Source organism: Blennius ocellaris (assembly GCF_963422515.1).
Source record: "Blennius ocellaris genome assembly, chromosome: 4".
Lineage (NCBI taxonomy): Eukaryota > Metazoa > Chordata > Actinopteri > Blenniiformes > Blenniidae > Blennius > Blennius ocellaris.
In genome coordinates, this window is record NC_137653.1 from 13,352,357 (window position 1) to 13,378,226 (window position 25,870).

At 40.1% G+C, this 25,870-nt stretch overlaps 1 protein-coding gene across 1 annotated transcript in view; it reads left to right on the forward strand.

Moving 5' to 3' along the window:
• col7a1 (collagen, type VII, alpha 1) overlaps positions 1–25,870 on the forward strand; it is a 66,940-nt gene that overhangs the window by 10,065 nt on the left and 31,005 nt on the right. Inside the window, exons 11-64 of the mRNA XM_080495431.1 lie at positions 824–943; positions 1,034–1,183; positions 4,284–4,400; positions 4,643–4,789; positions 4,877–5,002; positions 5,084–5,230; positions 5,381–5,503; positions 6,550–6,816; positions 7,730–7,873; positions 8,019–8,150; positions 8,928–9,074; positions 9,492–9,617; positions 10,341–10,490; positions 10,582–10,718; positions 10,854–10,980; positions 11,088–11,231; positions 11,425–11,591; positions 11,817–11,855; positions 12,045–12,071; positions 12,155–12,199; positions 12,313–12,426; positions 12,506–12,577; positions 12,674–12,709; positions 12,793–12,846; positions 12,947–13,021; positions 13,889–14,002; positions 14,833–14,859; positions 14,959–15,012; positions 15,123–15,194; positions 15,279–15,338; positions 16,315–16,350; positions 16,433–16,477; positions 18,090–18,125; positions 18,220–18,264; positions 18,372–18,407; positions 18,549–18,584; positions 19,623–19,655; positions 19,745–19,816; positions 19,922–19,981; positions 20,163–20,198; positions 20,279–20,359; positions 21,526–21,561; positions 21,749–21,793; positions 21,901–21,972; positions 22,102–22,146; positions 22,234–22,269; positions 22,420–22,461; positions 22,637–22,717; positions 22,882–22,917; positions 23,046–23,081; positions 24,219–24,299; positions 24,412–24,447; positions 25,612–25,683; positions 25,817–25,861. Of these exons, the coding sequence (XP_080351557.1) occupies positions 824–943; positions 1,034–1,183; positions 4,284–4,400; positions 4,643–4,789; positions 4,877–5,002; positions 5,084–5,230; positions 5,381–5,503; positions 6,550–6,816; positions 7,730–7,873; positions 8,019–8,150; positions 8,928–9,074; positions 9,492–9,617; positions 10,341–10,490; positions 10,582–10,718; positions 10,854–10,980; positions 11,088–11,231; positions 11,425–11,591; positions 11,817–11,855; positions 12,045–12,071; positions 12,155–12,199; positions 12,313–12,426; positions 12,506–12,577; positions 12,674–12,709; positions 12,793–12,846; positions 12,947–13,021; positions 13,889–14,002; positions 14,833–14,859; positions 14,959–15,012; positions 15,123–15,194; positions 15,279–15,338; positions 16,315–16,350; positions 16,433–16,477; positions 18,090–18,125; positions 18,220–18,264; positions 18,372–18,407; positions 18,549–18,584; positions 19,623–19,655; positions 19,745–19,816; positions 19,922–19,981; positions 20,163–20,198; positions 20,279–20,359; positions 21,526–21,561; positions 21,749–21,793; positions 21,901–21,972; positions 22,102–22,146; positions 22,234–22,269; positions 22,420–22,461; positions 22,637–22,717; positions 22,882–22,917; positions 23,046–23,081; positions 24,219–24,299; positions 24,412–24,447; positions 25,612–25,683; positions 25,817–25,861 (4,439 nt within the window). The remainder of the gene's footprint in view (positions 1–823; positions 944–1,033; positions 1,184–4,283; positions 4,401–4,642; positions 4,790–4,876; positions 5,003–5,083; positions 5,231–5,380; positions 5,504–6,549; positions 6,817–7,729; positions 7,874–8,018; positions 8,151–8,927; positions 9,075–9,491; positions 9,618–10,340; positions 10,491–10,581; positions 10,719–10,853; positions 10,981–11,087; positions 11,232–11,424; positions 11,592–11,816; positions 11,856–12,044; positions 12,072–12,154; positions 12,200–12,312; positions 12,427–12,505; positions 12,578–12,673; positions 12,710–12,792; positions 12,847–12,946; positions 13,022–13,888; positions 14,003–14,832; positions 14,860–14,958; positions 15,013–15,122; positions 15,195–15,278; positions 15,339–16,314; positions 16,351–16,432; positions 16,478–18,089; positions 18,126–18,219; positions 18,265–18,371; positions 18,408–18,548; positions 18,585–19,622; positions 19,656–19,744; positions 19,817–19,921; positions 19,982–20,162; positions 20,199–20,278; positions 20,360–21,525; positions 21,562–21,748; positions 21,794–21,900; positions 21,973–22,101; positions 22,147–22,233; positions 22,270–22,419; positions 22,462–22,636; positions 22,718–22,881; positions 22,918–23,045; positions 23,082–24,218; positions 24,300–24,411; positions 24,448–25,611; positions 25,684–25,816; positions 25,862–25,870) is intronic.

Genomic DNA, 25,870 nt, shown 5'->3' on the forward strand with positions numbered 1-25,870 from the left:
TCATGAGTCATAATTTCAAACTGTGTTAATTTGTCAGCAATTGAACACAATATTAGTTCTTTGTGTGTAATGACACCACTAATTGCTAACTAATTGCTATTTTGAAATTTATGAGGTTTACACAGACATGTTACTCTTATTCTTAATGCGTCTGGAAAGTTGCAGAGTTGCTTTCACCTTCTGGTTTACTTACTGAAGACAGTGTTAGCTTTAGCACTGTCAGTAGCTGAAATCATTGTCTTCAGCAGCTCTGTTACCATTCACTAATCTTCTGTTTGCTGGAGGAATTTTTAAGATGTCCAACAAACTATAGTTACTTCATATATTTGTGACACACATCTGCATCATCTGTACTTTACTTATTTGCAGCATTATACTCCTCTGCCAGGCGAAATTTGCTCTGCATGGACATTAACATTCACTCATTCTCACAGCTGCCATACAGATTGCTCCACACCATTGGGGGAAATTTGAGGCGTATTTCTTGCCCGAGGATCTTTCAACACATGGTCATAGCAAAAGATGATTAAAACACTAACTATGTTATTGGAAGGCAATATGCTTCCCTAAATAAACTACAGCAGTATAATAATACATATTTATGCACATTTTAAATGGAGATCTAGGAAGATGGCGGGATTGCAATCAATGAGCTATCATCCGTGTTTTGGCAAACATGGTTTAATAACAAATACAGGAACTTAAAAGGATTTATTGCATGTGATGGCTGTACTGCGCTTGAGGCAGGAAATAGCTTTTGATATGATCAGCAATTATCAGCATTGTTTACATGTGGTCTTGTCCATGTGTATGTTTGTGTCAGTGCGCCTCGAGGCAGTGCAGCAGTTATCAGTTGAAACGGAGTCAGAGGGAAGCGTTGGAGTACGCTGGAGGGGCGTCAGTGGTGCAAAGTCCTATCGTCTGGTCTGGGGACCATTTACAGGTTGGTACAAAGGACCCTTAAATCTTTCTTTTTCTGGTTGTACTTAAAAGGTTTTGACTTACTTATTGTTGTCTTCTTCTTTCTTCTAAGGGCGCAATGTGGAGACAGTGGAGGTCACCGGGGACAGCGAGCGCCACACTTTGTCAGGGCTGCAGCCTGATACTGAGTACATAGTCACAATCATTCCTCTGTACGATGGAAACACTGAAGGCCCCGGTGCAACAGCCAGATTCAACATAAGTGAGAATACATTCATTTACCATGTCGGAGGTCTTTGACACACATAACTTTGTATTGCAGACAGTTACACACAGAAACTGTGAACTGTTACAATATTATAAATGACATTATATTTTTGTGTCTTTTGACATTTTCGAATGAGTAATTATACTGCATGATCTCTGTAAGCTTTATTTTTCGTGTCAACAAGCAACTGGAAAAAATGAGAGCGAGCAAATGTGGTCAGCAGGATTCCTTTCTATTCGTCTACACATGTTGCTATTTAGTTCTGTTTGTCGAACATTTTCGGCACACCTACACACTCGTATGCGCACACCATCTCGTGAGTAATGCCCATATGGTGACACTTCACTGAGCTGTGTTGTTTGAATGAAAGTTGAGTCACTATACAGAACAGAGAGGACCGAAACTTTCCATGTGGCCTCGTTCTTCTATCAAAGAAGTGAAGTGTATACTGAGCTCTGCATCCGGCACACCACAGTAACCTAAACTCTGGGTCAGCTGGTTTCTTTTTTGCTTGTTTCAGAGCAAACCAGCTGTGTTGCAACTTTGTGTTTGTCTGTTTGTGTGTGGTTTTTCGGGGTTTATAAGTTCTGTACTTTTCATTTGGAAAAAATCTTGTCTCTTTTGTATGAGCATCACACAGAGCTCTCATATCTGTTTGGAATAATGCAGCATGAATATGAAGTCACAAACAACACTTATTAAGAGATCTTTGAGTCTGATGGATGTTTTAAATGTTTGCATTGGCAAGAAAAAAAGTGAATCATTTAAAATTGTTCTTGTCTTCTGCATGAATCAGTCATAAAATGTGGTCTGAACTCTATTTACATAAAATGTATTGACTGCAACAATATGCTCAATGTAATACCACTCAAACAAGTATTCCAAATTTTAATGAAACCCGTAGTGCAGTCAATAAAAATTGATTTGAGTCAGGTGTAGAGCTTCTTCGATTGAAAGAAACGGTTTACTATACACAAGAAGAATGTGAAAAGGACCTTGCAAAGAACATCTCCATGCATTCAGAGTTTTTGGAATGAATAACACTGTAAGGGCTTACAAAGCAGCCTCAATTAGCTTAAATGTTTATCAGTTCACAGTTTGATAAACTGTCCACAAATTCAGATGATTTGGGACTGTGACTACTCTGTGGGAGTGGGGCTTTGGCCAAATTGATTGTTGTAAAAGTAGGTCACAGTAATGGCTAAAAGCTTTAAAACATATATATATATATATAAAGTTCCAACTGCAAAACATTCAAATGTGATGAGTTTCATGGCAGGACAACAAAGAGAAGGGTGTGACTTTCTCAAAAAAAAGAATAAAATAGGCATTTCCTAAAACATAAAATTTGCCAAAGAGTATGACGCACAACTCCACTGGAATTTGTGTGTGTGTGTGTGTGTGTGTGTGTGTGTGTGTGTGTGTGTGTGTGTGTGTGTGTGTGTGTGTGTGTGTGTGTGTGTGTGTGTGTGTGTGTGTGTGTGTGTGTGACTAATTAAGCTAAATGTACTACAGAAGAATAAAATATAGAACTTGGACTGGTGTAAATAGTTGATTTGGATGAAATAATGTACACACCATCCCCATTTTGAAGTATCATGAAGAGATCACAGCTTTCCTGTTGTATTGTCTTGACCACTACTTTTCATTAAGAGCAAAATCCCTGTCACTGTAATAATAATAATAACACTTTGTTGATCTTAATATAACAACCCATTTGAGAAGCAACATTTTAAAGCATCCGAACATCATATTAAGAGCAAACATCCAGCACCTGTAGCGTCACCCAACTCTTCCTGTTATGGTCACCAAGTCACTACATTTTGTTCACCTGATCACGCCAAACATCTTTCTCCTGTTTCTGAGACCATCATGCTGTTGTCATGCTTATCATAGTCCTCATCATCATATCAGACCCAAAGTATGCTCCACAGCTTTTTTCCACCTATTTCCCCATAAAAAAAAATCTTACATCCGAACTAATATGATCATTTCCAAGTCCCACCAGCCGTCCTGAGAACCTCTTTGGGTTGAAGCAGCAGTCTGGAATTGTTGACTTACTTGCTGAAGCAGAAATGTGAACATTACACTGCTGTGTTCAGTGAGAACATGGCATATTCTTTGTGTGATATTGAGGTACGCACATTGCATTGTCTTAGGCGTGAATTATATCCTATTCAATGGACAATTCATGCAGGAATCTAGGAAGCGTTTAAGGTTTTGCTTGTTTGTTTTTTCCTGCAGCAGTGTCTTCTTCCCCAGTTTAAAATAATTCAGGAACTCTGCATGACAACCTGTCATGCCGAAAATTGCATTGTGGAGATGTGTGACTTCTGCTCTAACAGGATTATTATCAAGCAGCTACTGGTCTGTCTTTTTCTTCTTGTCTTCTGGCTTTTAAAACCTCTGGGCTTCTCTCTTAACACATGCCACATTTACAATGATGAATGTATTTGACGGAAAGTGTTCGTCTGTCATGCAAGTGTGACCTATATGACTGCGTTGAGTTCACTACATTTACAGCCTTGGGGCAGTGGTTCAGCATGATGTTGAAAATTGAATTTGGTTGTCAGTCACTCTAATATTAATACATTTTCAAAACGTTAGCTTCAAAAGGATTTCGCGCAAAACCCTGAAGGTGAATTATCCAGTATGAGTCAAAAGCAATATGAATTAATGAATTTCCGTGTGCCATGTACATTCCTCTCCTTCACAATTTTGCCTTTTACAAAGAGTCATATTAAATAGAAGAATTGACAAATTCTTTTTACCTACACTTATACACTGAATCTCAATCAGTTTTAGTTTAAACACAAAAAAAGGCACAGGCCTCCACTCTCAGGATGTAATTATCTCTATCAGCCTGGTGAATAATGTATTTAGCCTTTCAATACTTCAACTGAAGTAACTTTAAGGTACAATGCTTTCTGCACATTGTGCCCAAAAGGACCTAGAAAACCAATCAATACATACTTTTTCGTCCTTACTGGCATCTCTGTATTCATATTGGATAAAATGTCAACTTATCTATCAACAATTTTGGATGATGAATCGAGGGTCTATTTGTGGTTCACATAATATGTGTCGTCCACAGAGCGTCAGGAACAGCAGGTCCTCAGAGCCGCTGTAACGGGCCCCTCCAGCATCACCCTTACCTGGAGGCTGATCCAGTCCTCTCAAGGGTATCGCCTGGAGTGGATGGAAGGAGAAGGTCATATGTCATATGAACTTTCAAACATTTAATCATTACTTTTTCTTTGAAACATGTTCTATCTTTAAGTCTTATAAAACACAAGAGATTCATGAAGTGTTTACCGATACTACACTATAAACAGTCGGGATCTTATTTTGTACTAATAGTTAAGCTTTGTTTACACAAACAGTCCTGAAAGTATACGGAAAGTGGAAGCAAAAATAAACCCATTGATTTTGGATGTTTATTTTCTCCTTCAGGAGGTACGGCTCAAAGCCTGACCTTTCCTAGAAGCACCACCAGCCATGAGCTCACCGGCCTTCAACCCAAGACGGACTATATAATCACCTTGTACACCCGGTTCGAAGGCCGCGAAGAAGCCACACCTGTCTCAACTGAATCCAGAGGTCTGACAGGAAAGATGTTTCGGATTGATTTCTACCTTTGCGGTTGTATTAATGTGTCATGAGTGCTCTAAACCTCTCATGCTTCAGAGGACCAGCCGGTAGGATCGGTGTCCAACCTGCGAGTGGTGGAGTCTCTGGGCAGTACTGCCCGACTCGGCTGGACAGGAGTGGCTGGAGCCACACAGTACCGAATTGTCATCCTAAACACAGGAGGTGTGACAAAATGGTTTTCATTTGTAACTATGCATAAACATGATTCATGTTTCAATGTTCAAATGTTTCTCGGTGCAACAGATGGAACAGAGGAAATCCGAACTATTCCTGGAAACCAGACAACACTGGACCTCAGAGACTTGACTGTGGGAGTGTCGTATGGTGTCAGTGTTACAGCAGTGGTGGGAGTAAATCAAGGAGCACCAGTCACTGTCTACATTAAACCAGGTAAGATGGTAGTAACTACTCACTAGGACAAACTCGTCTCTAATTCTGTATTTGCCCTGGAGGTGGAAAGCAACATTTCTTTCTGTATATTGTCTCACAATTTAAAAGGAACAGTATAGCACATAAAACTTTTACATCTCTCTATTGCAGAGCAAGTTACAGGGAGAGTGACCAATCTCAGGGTAACAAACGCAAACAGCCGGAGACTTCGAATTGCCTGGACAGGTGTTAGTGGGGCAACAGGGTACAGGTTGACTTGGAGGCAAGGAAACAGTAAGTGATCTGTAATGTGATGTCTCAACAAATGTATTACTTTGAATGCTACCTGGATGTGTTTGCCAATTTTCTTGTTTTCTTATTTCATGTGAACCTTTTTCAGGTAAAATTATTCTTTATTTGAATTATGGTTTTAGGCAGTGAGCCGTCCAGCTGTCATTTGGGTGGTAATCTTTGGAAAAGCTGGCCAAAGAAATAGCAGACGGGTTGCTCAAAGTCATCTAGAATATGTGTATAATGGCCATCACTATTTGTCACGGTCTAATTTTGCCTGAATTAATTTTTTTCACCAAAATATTGCAAATTATTTTATTATGCTTTAATGTACAACTCGCTAGTGACTTCCAGTTTGTATTACGCTCAGTAACGGGCAACGCGATTGGTCAATTGATATCATTTGGTCTAAACCTTTTGAAAAGTGGCCTCTGATTGGTTCATAATTCTCTGACTCATCCTGGTGCATTCAAATGCTAAAGCAGAGAGGAAGATTTTCCCTTCCCAGATGCCAAGGAATTATATATGCAGAAGCCACACAGGGGATATTAATCATATGGACATATGATCTGTCTCATCACTAGATAATAATTGCTTCCAAAATGAAATGAGATAAAGAAATACATTACTCTTAAGAGGCAAAGTCCCCCCACGACCAAATCAATTTTGGATACCCATAATTTTTGAATGGACACCTAAAATACCTTTTTCCGCCTAAAACCATGATGTGAATATATTCCATAACATACAAGACAAAAGAAAATAAATCTTGTTTATCTTCTTTGTGAAATGACTTCTCTGCAATTAACCTAGCAGTGGGCTGTCTCAATGCAGCGAGGCATAAGGGCTTTGCTCAGGGAACACAATGGTAGCCTGTCAGTATTGGGATTCAAACCCATTAACCTCCGAACACAAGCTTGCTTCTCTAACCTTCTGGATGATAATGATGTTGATTAATAACCAATGTGGATGCAATTCATTCTAAAGTCTAAACCGGGAAATGGAAAAATTGTACACATATTTTTATAACACCATGTTCTGTTTTGCAGATGCAGAGCAAAGTCGTCTTCTGGGCGCGGAGGCGTCCGCGTACACAATCGACGGCCTGCAGCCAGATGAGGCACTGGCAATCGGTGTTGCAGCTGTTGTGAATGAACGTGTAGGAGAGGTTGTCACACTGCCTGCTCGCACTAACCCCCACAGTGGATCATTGTCTGGACTCCGCGTGATTGATGTCACGGCTCAGAAAATACGCCTTGCATGGTCAGCTGCCTCGAGGGCAACCGGTTATAAGATCACCTGGCGTCGTGATGATGGTAATAAAGGATTTACACATGTGACTATAGAATTCATGAAAATAACTTGGATTCAAATTTGAAATAGATCAGATTGGATATCTTTTGGTGTCCTGACAGTTTTCATTTGCGTCATCGGACACGTGCATTTGTTTTTCAGTCGTTTTTGATATATATATACCGATATATATATATATATATATATATATGTATTTTTTTTTTTTTGATTGACAAGTTTACAAAAGTTAAAAAAAAATGTCTGGATATGTATTACAATGGCACCCTAAGTATAGGCACAAAAGGAAACATGTAAACAATCAAATTGTGCCCGGTTTCACTTTTACTAGAGTTGAGGAGATTTGCTACAATCTGTGGGAATGAAAAATGTTGCGGAGAAATTTCCCACAATGAACACTTGCTACTAAAAATATACTCTTTTAATTTCTACTGTGGTAAGCGAGCGATGAGTGTGGCTGATTAACCAAATTGTATTCCACTTTGGTCCTTATTGGAGTGCTTAGATAAATTATAATAAAAACTCACAGCAAAGTACTTTGACTTAATACAGTACTTTTGAATGCATCATCGAATCCTGAGTTTTAACTCGTGATCATAACTGTCACAATAAAAAAAGCTTGACATGTTTTGGTTTAAAAGGAAGTAGCCTTTTTTCCCCAATTACATTAATTATTTAAATATCTATTATTTGTTTATTGCTTTTGAAGTATTTTGCTTCCCCTGAAAACAAAGAAAAATACTTTAAATGAAGCAACAATGGCATATTTTCCATTGTTTATATATTATTAATTATTATCAGCCTTTGATACTGACAATTTTGACCAGTGCTTGTATAACCTGTGCAAAACACATGACAACGATAATAGGATGAATAGTGCAATGAAAGCTGAGTGCTAATATGCTTGATATAATGCAGGGGTTGAAAACACTCGTAACGTTGCGGCTGATGCCTCTTCCTACATCATTGATGGACTGCAGCCTAACCGGGCCTACACCGTTCTCGTTTCCTCACTGACTGGCTCTCGAGAAGGAAGTCCAGCCACACTGACCATCAGAACAGGTATTCAAGTAAATTCTTTATGTTCACATTTTGCTTGCAGTAATGTCTTTTGAGAAAAATTAGCTTTAACCTGAAACAGCTTGAAAATATGCGAGAATATGCTGTCGGCAAATAATATATCAGGTTTTCCCGTCATGACTGGCAGAATCAGATCAGTCCATTGTTGGAACTGTGACGTCGCTGACGGTCCAGGAAACCCGAGGAGAGGTGGTCCGAGTATCTTGGGTCGGTGTGCAGGGGGCAACAGCCTATCGCGTGACTTGGAAGAGAACAGATGGTGGGTCTGTGTTTTTTGGGATAATTCCCTCATGTACCTGCCGTGAACTCTGTCGACTTTGTGAACCTTGTTGTATAAAACCGAGCTTTTAACCTTTAAGTGGCCCTAAATATGGAGCTTAAAGTGATAATTCAACCTGGATGACCAACCTCCAGGTTCAACCACCACTCATCTCCAGGCACACCCACTCGCAGCAGCCAATCCCTGCCATTGATCGCTTCCTCCCAGCCAATCATCAGCCAGGTTGCACCTAATAAGCGCTCACGTTCAAGCTTCAGCTGTTCGAGGTGTATAGCTACCCACCTCCACCCCTTCTCCACCAGGTCTCGTATCATCCAGTCTCAATCCATACCCACCCCGAACTGCCCGTCTCATCATCCTCTTCTCTATCCTCAACCCAACCGGTTAGCAGAAAGCTGCTACCTCTGAGCCCAGTGGGAGTTTTTCCTTTCCAGCCGCTCTGCTTGCTTCCGTGGTTCAGTTGGGTTTCTCTCTGTTAAAAAAAAAAGAATCGAATCTTCGGCTTTCCATCCTCTTCCTCGCCACCACTAGTGTCCAGACTCTGGGAGGAAGACTAATTCTAGCCCATCGCGTCCATCACCCATTACTGTCGCAGTCGATAAAACTCTTGTCACGCATACCCATGTTTGTGAGTCTTTTCAGGTTGAAATGAAGCTAATGTAGGAGTTTGGTTTTAATAAGCTGTTGTCTTAAGTTAGTGACATTTTATGGTCGCCAGCCGGCTCTACTTACTGCTGTGACTGTGTTATACCGTAGGCGGTGAGGAGAGGAGTCAGCTGGTGGGAGGAGATGTAACGGGAGTGGATTTAGACCGGCTGGACCCTGGAGCGCAGTACGAGGTGCAGGTCAAGGCTTTAGTGCAAACCAGAGAAGGAGCACCTGTGTCTGTCAGAGTCACCACACGTGAGTCTTTTGATGCTCATTTATATCATTTGTTTCCCACAGTTTTTTGATAACCTTTTCAAAATGAGTGGAATTGAATACATGGATTTAAAGTTGTCTCCACGTTTTGCGAAAGGAATGAATCAACCAGAAATGTTCCCTAACTTAAAGTTCTGCATACTGAATTCATACAGCAGGCCTCAGACATCTGGTCTTAACCTAAATGCTGAAAGATAGTCATCATAGGTGAAAATAACACATTAAAGAACTGAAATGATGTACTATATTAGGATAATTACTAATTTGTGATAATTATTGCATAACACTTACTTGGCCTTGCACAGGGAATTTAAAATATGAAATGAAATACAGAGATTTGCCTACGTAATCTTGTATTTTGACTCGTCTTTGCTTGTGTTTTGATATTTACTTCTCTAGCTGGTGATATAGCTGGTACTTCCACTCCTCTACGTGTATTTGAAGTCACCAAGAGTTCTGTGCGTCTTGGTTGGACTCCTCTACCAGGAGCCACAAGTTACATTCTTCGCTGGAGAGACGAACGAGGTCAGACATGCCTTCAAACACTGGCTATATATTGTTAGTTTTATTTGTCCTATCATTTGTCCCACTACAGTTTTTTTATTTATTTTTTTTATTTTTATGATATACATTTACACTCTTTGTTGTTGGTTTTTTTATGGGGGGTTGTATAATTGTTTTTTAAAGGTATACTCAAGAAAAGATCAGATTTTAAACAATTATTGAAACAGTTATTTAAAAGACTAGAGGAGGAAAGGTTTCCTAGAGTCGGGCAGGGAAGGTCATTTTCTTTGTATTTCCTGTAATTTTCTCTGGGGGAAAACGTATTAGTACTAACTAAGTACGACTTTGGTTATATATATGATTAATTCATCCTTTCCCTTGTTGTCATCTTTCTGTTGCTGCCACTTTCATCAGCCAGGTGTGTTTGCTCTATTATGACATTAAGGTGTGAAAATACTTTAACATTGCATGCAGATGGCCTTCTCTAAACTTGTTCACACCATTTTAACTCATCCCTGAGACGGACATGTGAAAGCACAGAAAGCTGAAAAGCTGCAGCACAAGTTAACCAATATTGATAAGCATTTCAGTACAGTTCAACGTGATCATTGCTCTGGTATTCATAGGGTAATTTGTAATTGGGCTCGGGGCCCCTTTCCAGTACTTGTACTTGTTAATTTTTTCACATTGACTTCTGCGCATTTGCCCCGTTAAAATGATCCCATCATTGTTCACATTTTTCAGATACTGGTCGAGGCTTGTCTGTTACGCTGCCTGCTTCGTCCAACTCTTACCAGGTGACAGGACTGCGTTTGGGTCGTCGATACCGATTCACTGTGCAGCCCACCTTTGCAAGCGGAGTGGGGACAGAGAGCTTTGTGGACGAACGCCCCGGTGAGACACCAAAACACGATCTATTATATACTTGGCACGCTTCTTTTTATCTAATGTCCCAACTCATTGAAGCATATTTCTTTGACCACAGTGTGTGTGGAAGGGCGTCTCGATGTGGTATTTGTTGTGCCTGCATCTACTGATCGGACCTACCTTGCACGTCCTCTGCGCGAGCTCCTGACAAGTGCAGCAAGGTCCTTCCACACTGTTGGGCCTCGAGATTCACAGGTACTTTGGAAAACGTTCTCTGATTATCCTAGTTGAAAAACAAAAAACAAAACCGTTCTTAAAGACAATCTCGTCTTGTGTTTGTCTTTTGTGAAGTCTGCTGTTAACGTTGTGCCTACTTTATGGATTTTTCAGATGGGGGTTGTAGTGTATGGTTATAGACCCAAAATATGGTTCCTGCTTAATCGCCATGCCGGATCTGACACGTTGCTCCAAGAAATTCAGTCCACACCTTTTGATGGAACCCCGGGGAATAACATTGGTCAGTATTTATTCTCCATCTGCTTTGATCATCCAAACAAACATAATCTCTGTGGCTGATCGGTACTTTGTGGTGGCAGTTGTAATAATGCCTGTCTCCCTCTGCAGGTGAGGCCGTGACTTTCACCAGGCAGTACCTCCTGAGCCCCACAGCTGGACGGAGACCGAGGGTCCCTGGTGCTGTGGTCATCATTTCTGATGGAAGATCTGCTGACAACCTGACTCTTGCAGCGAACAGTCTAAAAGCTACAGGTGTGTGTCTTGTTCTTTTATACGCTCAGGCTCACTGATTGACTTTGAAAAGACTTAACTATGAGTCCACTCTAGCATTCCCCTGATTGGACTACAAAATAGGAAAAGACAGCCACGTACTTACTACTTTGTAACACAAAATCGAACATTGTGTCCAGGAGGACGTGTCAGTTTGTTTGCTTGTATGTGTCAGGTGTGACAGTGTTAGCAGTGGGCATCAACCGGGCAGATACGGAGGAGCTGCGTCGAGCTGTGACAGATGGCAGCACCCAGAATATCCTGTTTAGCCGTGATGGAGCACAGTTGGACACGCTGCATACTGACCTGGCTGACTTACTTTGTGGTATTGCCAGGATACAGGTGAGAACAAACCCTGACAGAGCCAATATTTTATTCACAACATTGTTTTTCGAATCAAAGATGACGCTACTGCTATACCTAACTTCCATAATAATGGCCAAATCCCCTCCAAAAAGAACGGGACATCATGGAATTAAATTACTTGTGGGTACATTTCATCCAGAATGTCCTATATTTCATCAATCTTAAAAAAAAAAAACTTTTGTTGTTTCTTTTGATTTTTAGGGACCTGAAGGTCCAGGTCAGTGTACTGTGTGCCCTCAGGTGAGTCTTTATATATGTTGTCTTATATTACAGACTCTTTCAGGCTGTTACCACTGAAGCAGTAATATGAAACAATCATCTGCATTACTGATGTAGAAGATGTACATTATGTCTGAGACATTTTTTGTTCTGCCTGTTTTTAGAGATGTTATATCTAATTCAAATATTTAATTTGACCTTTTCTGTTAGGGTGAGAGGGGAGAACGTGGAGAGAAGGTTCGATGCCCACATTTTTTTCACCACTCTTTGTTTTATGTGTCTTTGTCTATCAAAGTGAGATTTTGTGTTTGCTACTGCAGGGTGAGCGAGGCAGAGACGGTGGCGAAGGACGCAAGGGAGAGCCCGTGAGTCACTCATTACCTGACAGGAGATTTTTGTCTTTTTGAGACATTACAGCAATGTTCAAATTGAAGTTTAGTTGAGTGATGCTTTGTCCACTTGTTTATGGGTGATGTAGGGTAGGGATGGTGTACCTGGGGGGGAGGGCCCCAGAGGCCCTGAAGGAAGACCTGGTGCTCCAGGACAGATTTTTGAGCCATCCGGCGGAGTAAAAGGAGAAAAAGGGGAAAGAGTAAGTACACCGAGGTCATCGACATCAAATCCATTTACAGAGATAGAAATAAAGTAACTGTGGTTTGTTTTCTCTGAAGGGTTTCCCAGGTGTTGATGGAAACCCAGGTTTGCCAGGACGATCAGGTGCCCCCGGAACTGCAGGGGTCCCTGTGAGTCGAGAGACTAAAAACTTTAGACTATCCTTAAATGTTCAGATTGATGTTTTTTTATGGCACAAACAAGAGCTGTTGTTTTATATCCCACAGGGTTCACAGGGAATCCCCGGTGTCAGAGGAAACCCAGTGAGTAATTCCTGTCCACCAGCCGAGGGAGATGTTTGGTGCATGTCTGCATATGAAATACAAGTTATTTTCTGTTGTTCCAGGGTGAACCAGGAAGGACAGGAATACAAGGGTCAAAGGGTGACAGAGGTGAAAGGGTGAGCTTCTGCTTTTAACTGAAATCAAATGGTTTATTTTGAATGAGATGAAGAAGAAAGTGATGCTTAACATCTGTGTTTGTCAATGATAACGTTTCAGGGTGAACCAGGCTCTGGTACATCTGGAGGAGGTCTTCCTGGGAGGAAAGGAGAGCCGGGCTTCCAAGGAATACCAGTAAGAAGAAAATACTTTACCCAACTTTGAGATGCTGAAATGATACTCAAAGTTTACTGAAAGATGGCTTATTATTTTGATAAAACCAGTATGCCTCTTTTATATTGATGGGAAATTCAGAATATAACTAAATCATACCGCTCAAAATTGACACAAATTGAGATGGACTCAGACGTTACTCAACATGTTTTAGTATGTATACAATCTCTCATCTACCATCACTTGTACAACATTTAATTGAAAATATCTGGAGTGAAACAATAAAAGAAATCAAGGTTTTTCTTTGTAAAAATTTAAATGAATACTGTACTCGCTGTGTACGAGTGCGGGTCGTACGCCTGCTGCAGAGAAACAGACAGAGACAGACAGATAGAGAAAGAGAACCATCACACGGTTTTATCTGTATTGATAATCTATTTGAACTATCGGTTAATTGCTGATTGTGATTCTCAGCCACGGACTCCAGCAGGGCGGCTTTGCATAATGCTCCTGAACGCATCACTCACAGCTGTCAGCTGCTGGAGTTCAGGACCATGGAAAGCAGCACAAGACGAGGTCACAAAGAGCAGAAAAATCATTTTGAGGGCCAATGTTTGAGAAGCAGAGGAGTTCAAAACAGCATGTGTATATACATATGCGATGCAGAAGTAGAATCTGGCAGCATGAAGCCCGTTGACCTGTACAAAATCCATAAATTAGCCGCGCCATGTTATAGGTATGTGAAAAAAGTTGTGGCTTATAGTACAGAATTTACGGTAAATTAATTTATAATAAACTCCTACTCCGTACTTATGTATTTCTTTTTGCTTGGCGTACTGTCATCTTCTTCTTTGTTGTGTTCTGACTCTGGTTTGTGTTGGTATTTAGGGCAATCCAGGACGGCCGGGCAACGACGGACTCAAAGGAGCCCCCGGAATTCCAGGTGTATCGGGTAGGGATGGCCAACCAGGGATACCAGGGTCACCAGGAATTTCCATCAAGGTTTGCCTCATACATTGGTTTTTTTTTTATCTCTAAAACTCCTCCCTGCAAAACAAGATGTGGTGGCCAAAAACATTGTCATCCCCATTAATTAAATTTATTCAAAGAGCAATGCTACACCAGTGGTTTTACATCTCGCAGGGTAAAGAAACACGTCTTCAGAGCTCTTGTAAAACTGAGAATTGAGCTTTTTGCTCTTAAGATGCAACTGTTATTGTCAGACTTGCACACATGGTGGTAGCATTGAGCCACATAAGTATTTTATTGGGGGGGGGGGGCTTAAAACATTTGGGGCTTTTTGTTTCAAGATGTCAATGTACTGTCTGGGTTTAATTTTTGATTTTCTTGAGTCTTCACAGAAATCTCACTGACTTTACTTGTCAAATTTCTCATTTTACATAACGTATTTACTGTGATATCGCCAACTCAAGATGAATAGAAATAGCATCATTTGATGCTGATGCTATTTCTATCAAATATTTGGGATTCTGTCTGGAAGCTTGCATGATTCACAGTATTTGTCCCAGTATTTATTTGCATGCCCAGCAACACTGTAACACTGTTTTAGTTATGGGAACTGTTGTGATACCAATAACATTATTGCTTTTTTTCCAGGAATTTTGTCTTTTTTAATTTCATTTGTTTGCTTTTGTCAGTTTTGACTTGAAGACAACTATACACAAAACTATCGTGGATTTATGTTATATAGACTGTTTTGTTTAGTTTGTCTATACAACAAGACACAATGATGTCTGTTTTGGCTGATAACAGTGTTCATTGTTTCCTTGGCCTATATCTCAATTTGTTTCTCTCTTTTTTCATTTCTTGAGGGAGAAAAAGGCAGCACAGGAGAGAGGGTTAGTCCCACCACCACCAACTTATCCTCTTACTGCAGAAATATCTCAAGGAGCACATGGGCATAATGATTCTCAGCTCTTATCTCTCTTTGCTGACAGGGACCACCAGGAGTAGGCAGTGGGGTCGCTGTGAAGGGCGACAAGGGCTCCCCTGTAAGCGCTGCCAATCATCAATGATGTGCTGACACATTAAGCTTTGCAGGTGAACTCTGTGTGCACATGGCTCTATTTTGCATTCACTAATTGCTTTTTTTTATTGTCAGGGTATTCCAGGCCCTCCAGGGTCTCTGGGTCCTCGAGGGCTAGGAGGAGCTGATGGGCGCAAAGGTGATAAGGTAGTAGAAAACTCATTCATTTTATGAGTGGCTAAGTCTTCTTCTGTGTTTATGTCAAGGAAGTGATTTGTGATTGTTTTTCAGGGCGAGGCTGTTGATGGACTGCCCGGTCCTTCAGGCAAGCAAGGAGATCCCGGTGACAGGGTCAGTCAGGCACAAAGTCATTTTAAAATGTAATACAGTAACGGTGAAGAAAAAGAATCACATCTGCAAATGCTGCACAGTTCAAACTGATCTGATTTGCATGTCGGTATGTGCTGAAACAACCATTAATACAACTGTCTGGATGAAGTAATCATAGCAGTGGGTAGATGGATAGATGCTTGATATTCTTGCTTGTGGCCAGCTCAAGCCTCCCGCAAGTGGAAATGGGATCAAGTGGACATAGAAATTAGATTTAGGGATGATAAATATCCATTTGTATCGCATTACCTTTTATAGAATACACACACGCAGGCACACACGCAGGCACACACGGCAGTTTTGGCTGTTGCGCTACCTATAGGTCAGATGGAATCAGCTTGTGCAGATAACACATGGAGTCATGCTGCACTAGCGTCATTGCAATACAACTGCATTTGCACAATTAATGTGGTGATCACTTGTGGGAGTCGCAATTGGATGGTGTCAGAAGTGTCTGGACTCTTCTTTTCTTGGAAAAAGGGATAAATGTAAGCTCAAAAATATTGTGCACCGACCCCCTAAATATTGCTCATTTGAAATGTTTCTGTTTGTGGGCCATCAAACATTGCGATGTGATGCAGTGAATGAAAAAACCTACAGGACAAGGACAGATTACTAAAATTTCAGGGCAATGCATATTTTATAATCGCGATAAAATGGCAGAACAGTGGCTGTGATTCAGTTGAATAAACACGTGCCAATGGAATAAACAATTATGCATATTATTTGCCTGACAGGAGTTAGGTTCAGGTGAAACAGTTTGAATGATGAAGTGTTAGAAAATGAATGTGGACACAACAGAAATGATTAGACCACACATTTTAGCCAGCGAGCAAACTATTTGACAAACACAGTTAGTTAAACCGAATCAGGAGCATGCCAAAATCTCTTTTGTGTTAGGGAAAAAAAATTTAAAAAATGTGTTTGTGTTTTGCAGGGACCCAGGGGACCCCCCGGAGAAATTGGCAGCAAGGTAAGAAAATTATAAAAGAAATAACTTTTGTTTCAAGATGTAAACATAAGAATTTTGTCTGTTATTCTCCTCATGCCTACAGGGTGACCGAGGACAGCCTGGTGAAGCAGGAACGCAGGGAGACAGGGTGAGTCACATGATATGGATGTGCAGGGTTATGAGTTTTCGTTGAGTGTGAAAATCAAGTACGTACCTGTTTGTGGACTTGGCTGCAATCCTTAATCACAGAGACAAGCGATTGGCTTGGTCAGGTTTACCACATGAAGAGGGAAAACATTCAAAGGAAATGAGTTATTAACTACCCGTCTGAGCTAGATCTTCACCTCATCAAGCTCATATGGGTTTGGAAAGGTCTTTAAAATGTTTGTAGCAAACACCTTGGAGACACAGTAGACACTTTCAGTCTTTCTTTAAATACTTCAATCCAATAAAAATATGTCGAGAGGTGATTCTTGTTTGTACATGAAATGAAAGATATCTTCAGTGTTGTTTCTCTGTTTTTATTATGAGGTAAGTGTTTCTTGTGCTCATCGTGATGTATAACTACTGGGTAACCATGGTAACAGCCAGTTACCTGAGAGTTATTGTCGTCGTCTTACTTTCTAAAAAAAACAGATTCACTACCCTGCATTTGGTCCAATGCCTATGTCAGTTGCAGACTTTGTGAATCAGACTTTCAAAGAACGACAGTACATCCTGCAACTTTTAAACCTCATTTGTTGTAATTTAGTAGGAAATCAAAGAATTTAGCAAAAGTAAGATTAATTTCTACTACAACAATAAAGTTTTATACACACTCCACAAGAACAGAGACATATTGTCTCTCTCTCAAGGCGCTGGGATATTGCATAAAAGGTTGACATTGTTTTCTCACACCCTGGTTTGATAGTCATGCAACTTGTTGAACTTTCTTCTCGAATGCGTGTTGACTGACAACTTATTGTGTGATTGGTTAAAAAAAAAATTCTAAAGTGGGTGTGGTTGCTGCGGGAAGGGGAACATGCTACCATGGTTACCTTTTTTCCATCTGCTGCCAGGAGTTCTGAAGTTGTTTCTCATAAAGTATGAAATGACTTGATCAAAAAACACTTGTTCAGACCACCCTGAGAAAATGAACACATTTCTGTCTTCCAGTCGAGTATGTATCCATCTCAACAGTCATACATTATACATTTTTCACATGCACAGCCCTGTCTCTGTCCATGCAGCCCCATATGCAGAAAGAGGGCACTCAGAGAGCCTGGCAAGAATATAGTACAGATCCTTGTCCCATTATTTGTCTGGGACACCAGTCTGCCATTTATTTATGTATTTATTTTGGTCAAGATATGCATGTTAACCAACAAACGGTCTCAGGTGCATCACAGAGTCTTGACCACACATGAGCCACCAGTTCACTCTTTTCCCTTTCTTTGACCACTTTTGATAGATGATCAACTACAGCAGACTTTTGGAGGTGCTTTCACCCATAAGTCAAGTGAACAGAATTTGTCTCTTGTCCAACTCAAATTGTCACACATACCCATTTTTTTTTAGCTTCTTAGGGTCAACATTGAGGACAAAATGTTCACTTTTGTAACATATCCCATCCATTAACAGGTGCCATGATGAAGAGTTGAGGATGTTAAGCACTTTACCTGTCACTGTGGTCATAAGGTTTTGGCTGGTTCATTGTATAAGTGAAGGTAACTCAGATGTTTTAAACATTACACGTTGAAATACATATTTTTGCTTCGTAGGGGGAGAGAGGGCCAGCTGGTGAAACTGGGGAACGAGTGAGTAAAGCGATCATGTTGTTTTGTTCTTATTGACCTTCTCACCTTTTGAGAGTGTTTTGTTCCATTTCTTGAAATGCTGCCGACTTCTCAGGGCGATCCAGGGAAGACGGGCCTCCCAGGAACAGCAGGGTTAAGAGTGAGTGTCAGACTGCTATTCAGTATTGGCTAATGACGCCTGCGTGCCTTTTTTTCATAATTGTGCATTGGTCTGCCTTGGGAATGAATGTTTCCATTTGTTTTCAGGGTTTGCCAGGACCCAGTGGACCAACAGGAGAAAAGGTGAGACGGATTCATTAAGGATCAATCAAATGACAAGCAGCAGGTTAATTGGAACGTGATTCTCATGTTGAGCGTTTCATAATCTGATCAAATGAATTTCTGATGAAAGATGAGAGGACAAGTGAATGTGTCTGTTCACAGGGAAACGAAGGCGCAAGAGGAGAACCCGGCAGAAGTGTGAGCATAAAGACATGAGAAAATCATGACATTTGTTTATCTATTTGTCCTTTTGTTTGCTCAATGCTGAACATTTATTTGAAACATGTGGGAACAACAACACAACAAAAAATAAATAATAACACAAATAAACAGAACAGAACAAAGGAAGCAATAAATAAATAACAAATAAGTAGCCAAATAGCCTGGCATATCCAAAAAGGAGTTGGATAAAGCAAAGATTATTTACTCCTGCCCCTCCTCCACCTCAACCATCAGTCATTCAAACCCCTGTAGGTATTTATGTATGTATTTACTGACGCAATCTATATATCTATATAAAATAACTGAACATGTAGATAAAATATTGAAATTAACAAATTGATGGCTACAATTTGTACTGATGGTAAAACATATAAACAGTAAAATTAGACAGATCAAAACAATATTTCAAAAATAAAAATACAATTTAAGAGAAAAAATAAACTTGAAGCTTTGTCAAATAGTGGCTCTTAAGATTACTTTTACATATCAAGAGAGTCTAAGCTGTCCTCCGGCCATCATCATGCCATAGACATGAGCCATACTAGTAACATACTGCCTCACGGTGATTTTGTTCTAACTGTGGGGATGACAAGAATCCTTTACCTGAAGACTCGAGAAGCATCATATGATAAAAGCAATCTGAGAAATAACTCGGACCAAGACCATTGAGAGATTTATGCACTAATGACAGATATGATCGTAGAACCCTTCACTGAAATCCATTTATGAATAATGTATCTAATATTTAGAGGAAAACAATATCTAACAATAAAAAAACAAAAAGAAATCTGTCAATTTTTTTACGAGTTTGACGCATTTTACCATAGTTTATTCCAAAAGTAAAAAAAGAAAATCATATATTATCCCTCAATAACATGTAGCATTAAGATTTCCAATATCCAACATCTTCAACACTTACCTTTTAAAGGGATAAGGTGCTATTCCAATAATGCTATCAGTAGGATCATTTCCATGTCTGTCTTTTGGTGTACTAATGAATGAATAATCTTTCAGATTCCAGGTTTTGCAGGGAAGAAAGGCGATCAGGTAGGGTGTCAAACTCCTGCCCATATACACCTTTAGTTTAAGCAAATCTGTGTGTTAATGGGTTTCCTTTCTTTGCTGTTCTCCAACAGGGAGAAAGAGGAATACCTGGTGTTGATGGGGGAAAGGGACAAAAGGGTGAGGGAGGACAAAAAGGAGAGCGAGTAAGTGAGCCACCCCTTCATGATAATGTTTATGAATATATGTATATGGAAATGTGTCATTTGTCATGCATCGGACTGAAATTTCTTTTCATGTCACGTTGAAAGGGAGATTCAGGCTCTGGAGGCTCAGGTGTGGTTGGACCTAAAGGACAGTCAGGAGAACGAGTAAGGTCAAAGTGATTATAATAAAAGCTACAAATGCATTATTCACAATGTTTACAGCTACTGCTATGATGTCTTGACTGTGGCATTCATTATTATTGAAACTGCGCCACCAATTAAAGCAAGGCTTGTCTCACACACTCCTCAAACCTAAAATGTTCATAAGCAATGTGCTCTCCCTCAGGGGCTTCCTGGTGTGAGTGGAAAACCAGGTGAAAAGGTGAAAAACGACCTTTTAAAAAATATTTTTATGCGTGTATCTGTGTGACTGCTAAACCAGTTTGGCGAACTGTTTGTTAGGGAGACCAAGGTGATCCGGCAGAGAGGGGAGAGAACGGACGGCCAGGAATTCCAGGAAAGCCCGGCCTTGTTGGCAAAGAGGTCAGTGTGGTTGGATCCGCTTACTGTTTAGTGTTTACTGTGAATCTCAACAACTTCACCCCTCAACAGTGTAATTACTCTTTGTCCGTTCATCAATTGTTCTCTACAGAGACGAGCTTTAACCTTTAAGTAACTGAGAACTCCTTTAAGGGTACAGAGTGAAATAAAAGGCTAGTTTTTTTATCAGAAGTGGCAACCTGCAGTATTTTCTGGTCTAAGTCGTACTTGACTCGAATCTGTCAAACATGTGTCATTTAAAAATGAACCGGTGTGTAAGACATATTTGGGTTGGGTTTTTTTTCCGTCAGCCAGCGGCTGCTGTTCTGTAACCACTTGTGAATTTGTTCCTCCAGCTTTATCTGTTTGCTTCCAAAACAGTTGAAAACAATTAAACCTGTTTCAGGTTGAAATTAATAATGTTAAATTTACATCAGTCATGGTTGAATGTCAAGCCTTCTTGTTTTGCTTGGAATTCGTTTTTGTTTTATTTAAATTCCATCGTGGTCAGTGTCCATTTTTTTTTAATGTATTTATTGAGTAAGTTAATCTCAGATTAAAAAATATGATGAAAATTGAATTGAGAATTCCCTGCCATCACTAATGTTTAACCTGGTGAATCCACACCGACAAACATTGTATTGCAATAACTATGAAATATTAAATGTAAACACACATGTTCATATTTCTATATGCATATTACGACACACCCCCACCACAAAATCCTTTTCATTAGATGCCCAACAGCTGCACCACTCTACAGTGAGAATAAAGTGTGCCATATCATCCAAAATGCCTTCATTTTCAGCAGATACCACAATCATTGGAAATTAATTGATTTGTTTATTTGTAGCTTAGTTTTGATTTTTTTTTTGTATTATTATTAATTTAGTTCAGTCATGTGTACCCTGTGCACAGTGAAGCTCTTATAGCCACTTGTTCCTCAGCTTTTTAGGTGACGTGTCAATCAGTTAGGTTTTACTTTGCTTTTTTTCCAACATGCTTCTCTTTCTAATGATGACAGTTTTGAGGTAAAATAAAAAATTTTGCATGCGTGTATGGCTCTCTTACATTTTGTTTGTGCATCTCTTGTGTCGGTGTATGTGGATTTTGAAATGTGAGGTCGTTGGATTTTTACTCACTGATGTCACTAAACGTTTTGTTTAAAGGGAGCGAGAGGAGAGAAGGGGGATGAAGGCACACCTGTAAGTAAAAATTCAATTTCTTATTTGTTTTACTGCCATTTTGCTTTTAGGACATTTCTTACAAAATTAATCACTGGTCTTTTATTTTTATTCTGATAATAAAGATAAATCTCATGTTGATTAATGTGTCGATGTGACAGTATGAGTGGCACACCGTTTCATCCTTTGGATTTTTTTCATTGATCAGGGTGAGTCTGGACTTCCAGGAAAGCCGGGAGAACGAGGACTTAGGGTACCGAAATGTCTTTGAAATTTTTGTTTTTAAATTAATATTTCATATTAAACCTTTCAAGTCACCAAGATTCAATAATTGAACATTTTGATTGATGTGGCACTCAGGGACTGGCTGGTCAACCAGGACGAGCTGGGGAGAAAGGAGACATGGGAGACCCTGGAGAACATGGACGCAACGTAAGAGACATTTATGGATCACCATACAGACAGTTTTTCAATATGCTCTTGTACTCTTTCACCCGAGTGGCAACAGTGTGGAAGGGCAGGTTTTTTGAGCATCTTTATTGATCTGCATTGATCTCACAGGGCAGCCCTGGACCTGCAGGACCAAGAGGAGAGACAGGAGAAATGGTATATTGTCGGCCATACTTTGAAAACTTCTGGAATATTTTTATGTCACCTCTTACTGGATTTACAGTCTTTACTCTCTTCTACAAGGGACCTCAAGGGCCTCCAGGACCAGCAGGAAAAGTAGTGAGTGCGCTTCAAAACATCGCACGCGCAAAGGAAGATGACAATTGAATCCCATAGATTTGTAATGTGCATTATCTGACATGCTGAAGGAGAAAGATAATGGAGAGGGAGCTTGATTACATGTATTCATTCCTGTTTGTTTGTCAACAGGCTGATATCCAGGGGCAGCTGAAAGGAGATAAAGGAGAGAGGGTGTGTATTTAGATGTTTGTGTACAATTAACTCTCCAAATTTGAAGTTATCAAAAGGTCTTCTTGTTTGTTTGTTTTTTACAACTCAATCCACTAAATTTTAAGTAAAGAGCTTGTTAATAGCTTTAAAAAAAGATGCAGTGCAGCTAAAACAGCTATGTCATTGTGGTCCCCAGGGTGAAGCTGGAGACCCAGGAGAGCATGGTGGCAAAGGTCAGAAAGGCGAGTCGGGGACTCCCGGAGCTGCAGGACTACGAGTGAGTTTGATTCGTTCTTCATTTCAGTTTATGCTTCTGTGAGCATCGAACAGGATATGTGCCGTATGTCGTATGTGCGTCCGTATGCACACTGATTCTTCGATTTGGCTTCCATGGCTGACGGTCCTCTGAGACTTTTCACTCTTTCCCTGTTGTCTATAAAGGGTTCAGAGGGGCAGCGTGGACCTGCAGGGACAAGAGTGAGTTTGCTTTTTGTCTCGACTTCTCCACTCAAGTTGTCATCACAGCAGATCTCTGTAACCATCTGGGTAATTAGATTTCCCAAAGTCAAAAGTATTAACATTGCTTTCTATTTGACCATCTCCAGGGAGACGCAGGAGAAAGAGGAGCACCCGGAGAGAAGGTCTGTGTACCTGTTCGGCACAAGCTCAGCTCCTGCACTCTACTGATTCTTATCACAATTACCCCCCACCCCCCCAACACACACACACACACACACACACACACACACACACACACACACACACACACACACACACACACACACACACACACACACACACACACACACACACACACACACACACACACACACACACACACACACCAGAAAAACCTTCACACTTTCTATGTGTGTGGTGACTTACAGAATATTTTAGTCTTGTGGTTCCCAGTCTTTTTTCCTCAAGCTTCTCATTTTGCCTCTCAGAGACGCTGGACCTCTATGATCTCTGGTTTGTGGAATCATTCCAGCAGCTATGTTTACATGGTCCCTTTTTTCATTTTGTGTCATTTAATTCTTTATGACTGAGAGATCCGATTTTTTTCGTATATACACTGATTAAAGTGACGTGACTAATTTGTAGGCTTATGTGGACCAACAATATCATCCTATTCAGTCAGTTGAGCAACCCCGTAATGCTCACACATGATCCAACGTCCAGCGGGAGGTCTGACTAATAATAATAATAATAATAATAATAATAATAATAACTAATAATTTGGCAACAAGTTCTAATCAAGCTTGTTTTGCAGAAACTGAATCACCAAAGAAACAGTCTTCTTGTTCCAAGTATGATCAGGAAGAGATGAGTGCAAAGTGTTGTTTGTGCGAAGTTGCGGTGTCGTTTTAACCGGATGTGCTTTGCCAGTCCTTCGCTTTTTCAAAACCATGCAAGAAGCATCACCTGATAAACAGTCATGGGCTCAAAGCTTTGACAGTGGGAAGAAATCCTGTGTGACGTTTACATCAACTATGTCTGATTCTCCATAACACGATTGCACCACCTCGTCCAATCTGATTCTAATTTCAATCAGATTTTATGTGACACAATTTTAATCGGATTGTTTATTTTTTTTTTTATGTTTAATCACTTAGAGTTTAGATATTTCCCTATGTGGCTCATTTCTTGCAGGATGAAGTGCATTGAAGCTGGAATAAAGCTGTGCCGACAGTGTTGAATTTAGCTTCAAGTAAACAGTTCCGTTATTGTTCAGACTTCAATATGTATCATCTAATCACACATTTCTGTATGATCAGGGAGAAAGAGGAGCTGCTGGATTAGATGGCCGCCCTGGTGTGGATGGTAAACCAGGTGTTGTTGGACCACCTGGACAGAGGGTACTACAGTTGTTGCCATCTTTTTAACTAAGCTTGAAAACCACATTCACTGTATGTAAAGTCAATCACTGTGTAGCTCAATACTGTCCTTTTTTCCTTCTTCGTCACATAGGGCGATCCTGGGAAGCAAGGAGAATCTGGGAGAGATGTAAGTTTCATGCTCTGAGTTTGGTTGTAAAAGCATCAAAAATACAATTTGAACAACAGTTTGAGCATTTGAGATAAAACTAGGGAGGACAAGTTGACATGGTGTGGACATGTGTTGAGAAGAGTTTGTTGAGATATCTGACTGAACATGTTGTAGACAGAGCTGTGAGACAGGAGGAGATGAAGAGATCATGTATTGCACTTTATTTTAAAAAACAACTGTTTTAGTCATAGCCACAGCTGGACTCAGGCTCCTCTGCAGTCACAGTCTGGGTGCAGTTGTAGCGTATATGCTGCAGAGGGCACTGGGGAGGTGTTCCCATAGTCTTTACTCATGTGACCAGTCACATAAACCAACTATAAACTGTGAAGGAAGGTGTATCTTGAACATGAGGATTAAGTGTTTAAGAAGATAGATGGAGATCTGTTCTAAACTTACAGTTTAAAGAGTTTAAATCTAGTCTAACAGGGCAGATATGCAATATGAGCAATGTTCTACAGTAGCTGACACTTTCTCCTGAAATACATCCACAGTATTTTTTTGTTTTTTGTTTTTTTTCCTTTTATTTTGAACATAATAAATAAAAACAAAATAATGAGTACAATGAAAGTGAAAACTTAACATGCTCTAAAACGAGTAGAAAGAAGCACATTCAATCCTGCACTGTCGCCAGTTTGCATCGTGTAATAAACCACTCAGAAACTTTAAAGAACTTGTATAACCACAAATAACAAAGCAAAGGAAGCAGCCAGCAAATAAATAAACATTAAAAATAATGTTTAAAAGAAGTAAACACCTCCTGCAAATTGAATCGCAGCCGTTTAAGTGTGGTGATCTGAGTGAAGAGTAGAGAATGTGGAGCGAATTGTGGTCCAGAAAATGTTTTGCCTTACTGAGTATTGAAATGCATCACAACATGATCCAGTATATTATTATTTCATCTAATAGTCCTTCAAAAGATTTGGTTTCATCAGTTCTTACAATGTCAGTCCCATCTATCTGTATTATTGCATTAACATTCCTTTGATAATTCCCAAATAGCATATGCTTAGTTTTGTTTGGATTCAGTTATTTATTCCTATCACACCAATTGTTTATTTTGCACCTTTCTACAGTTATCGTTCTAGGTAGTTCGTGCTGATTTTTGTTGGATTTATCTCCCAGGGATTGCCAGGATTACGAGGGGAGCAGGGCCCCACCGGGCCGATTGGGCCTCCAGGCAATGCCGGGACGCCTGTGAGTTCACAAACCTACATACAGACTTTGAGCTTTGAATCCATATATGTCTGAATCAGTCTTGTTCTACACTTTCCTTGTGCTATTGCTAACTCTATTTATTGAATTTGCCACTTGGATTGTTATTTTTCAGGGCAAACTGGGTGAAGATGGTAAACCGGGACTCCCCGGGAAAATGGTACAGAGT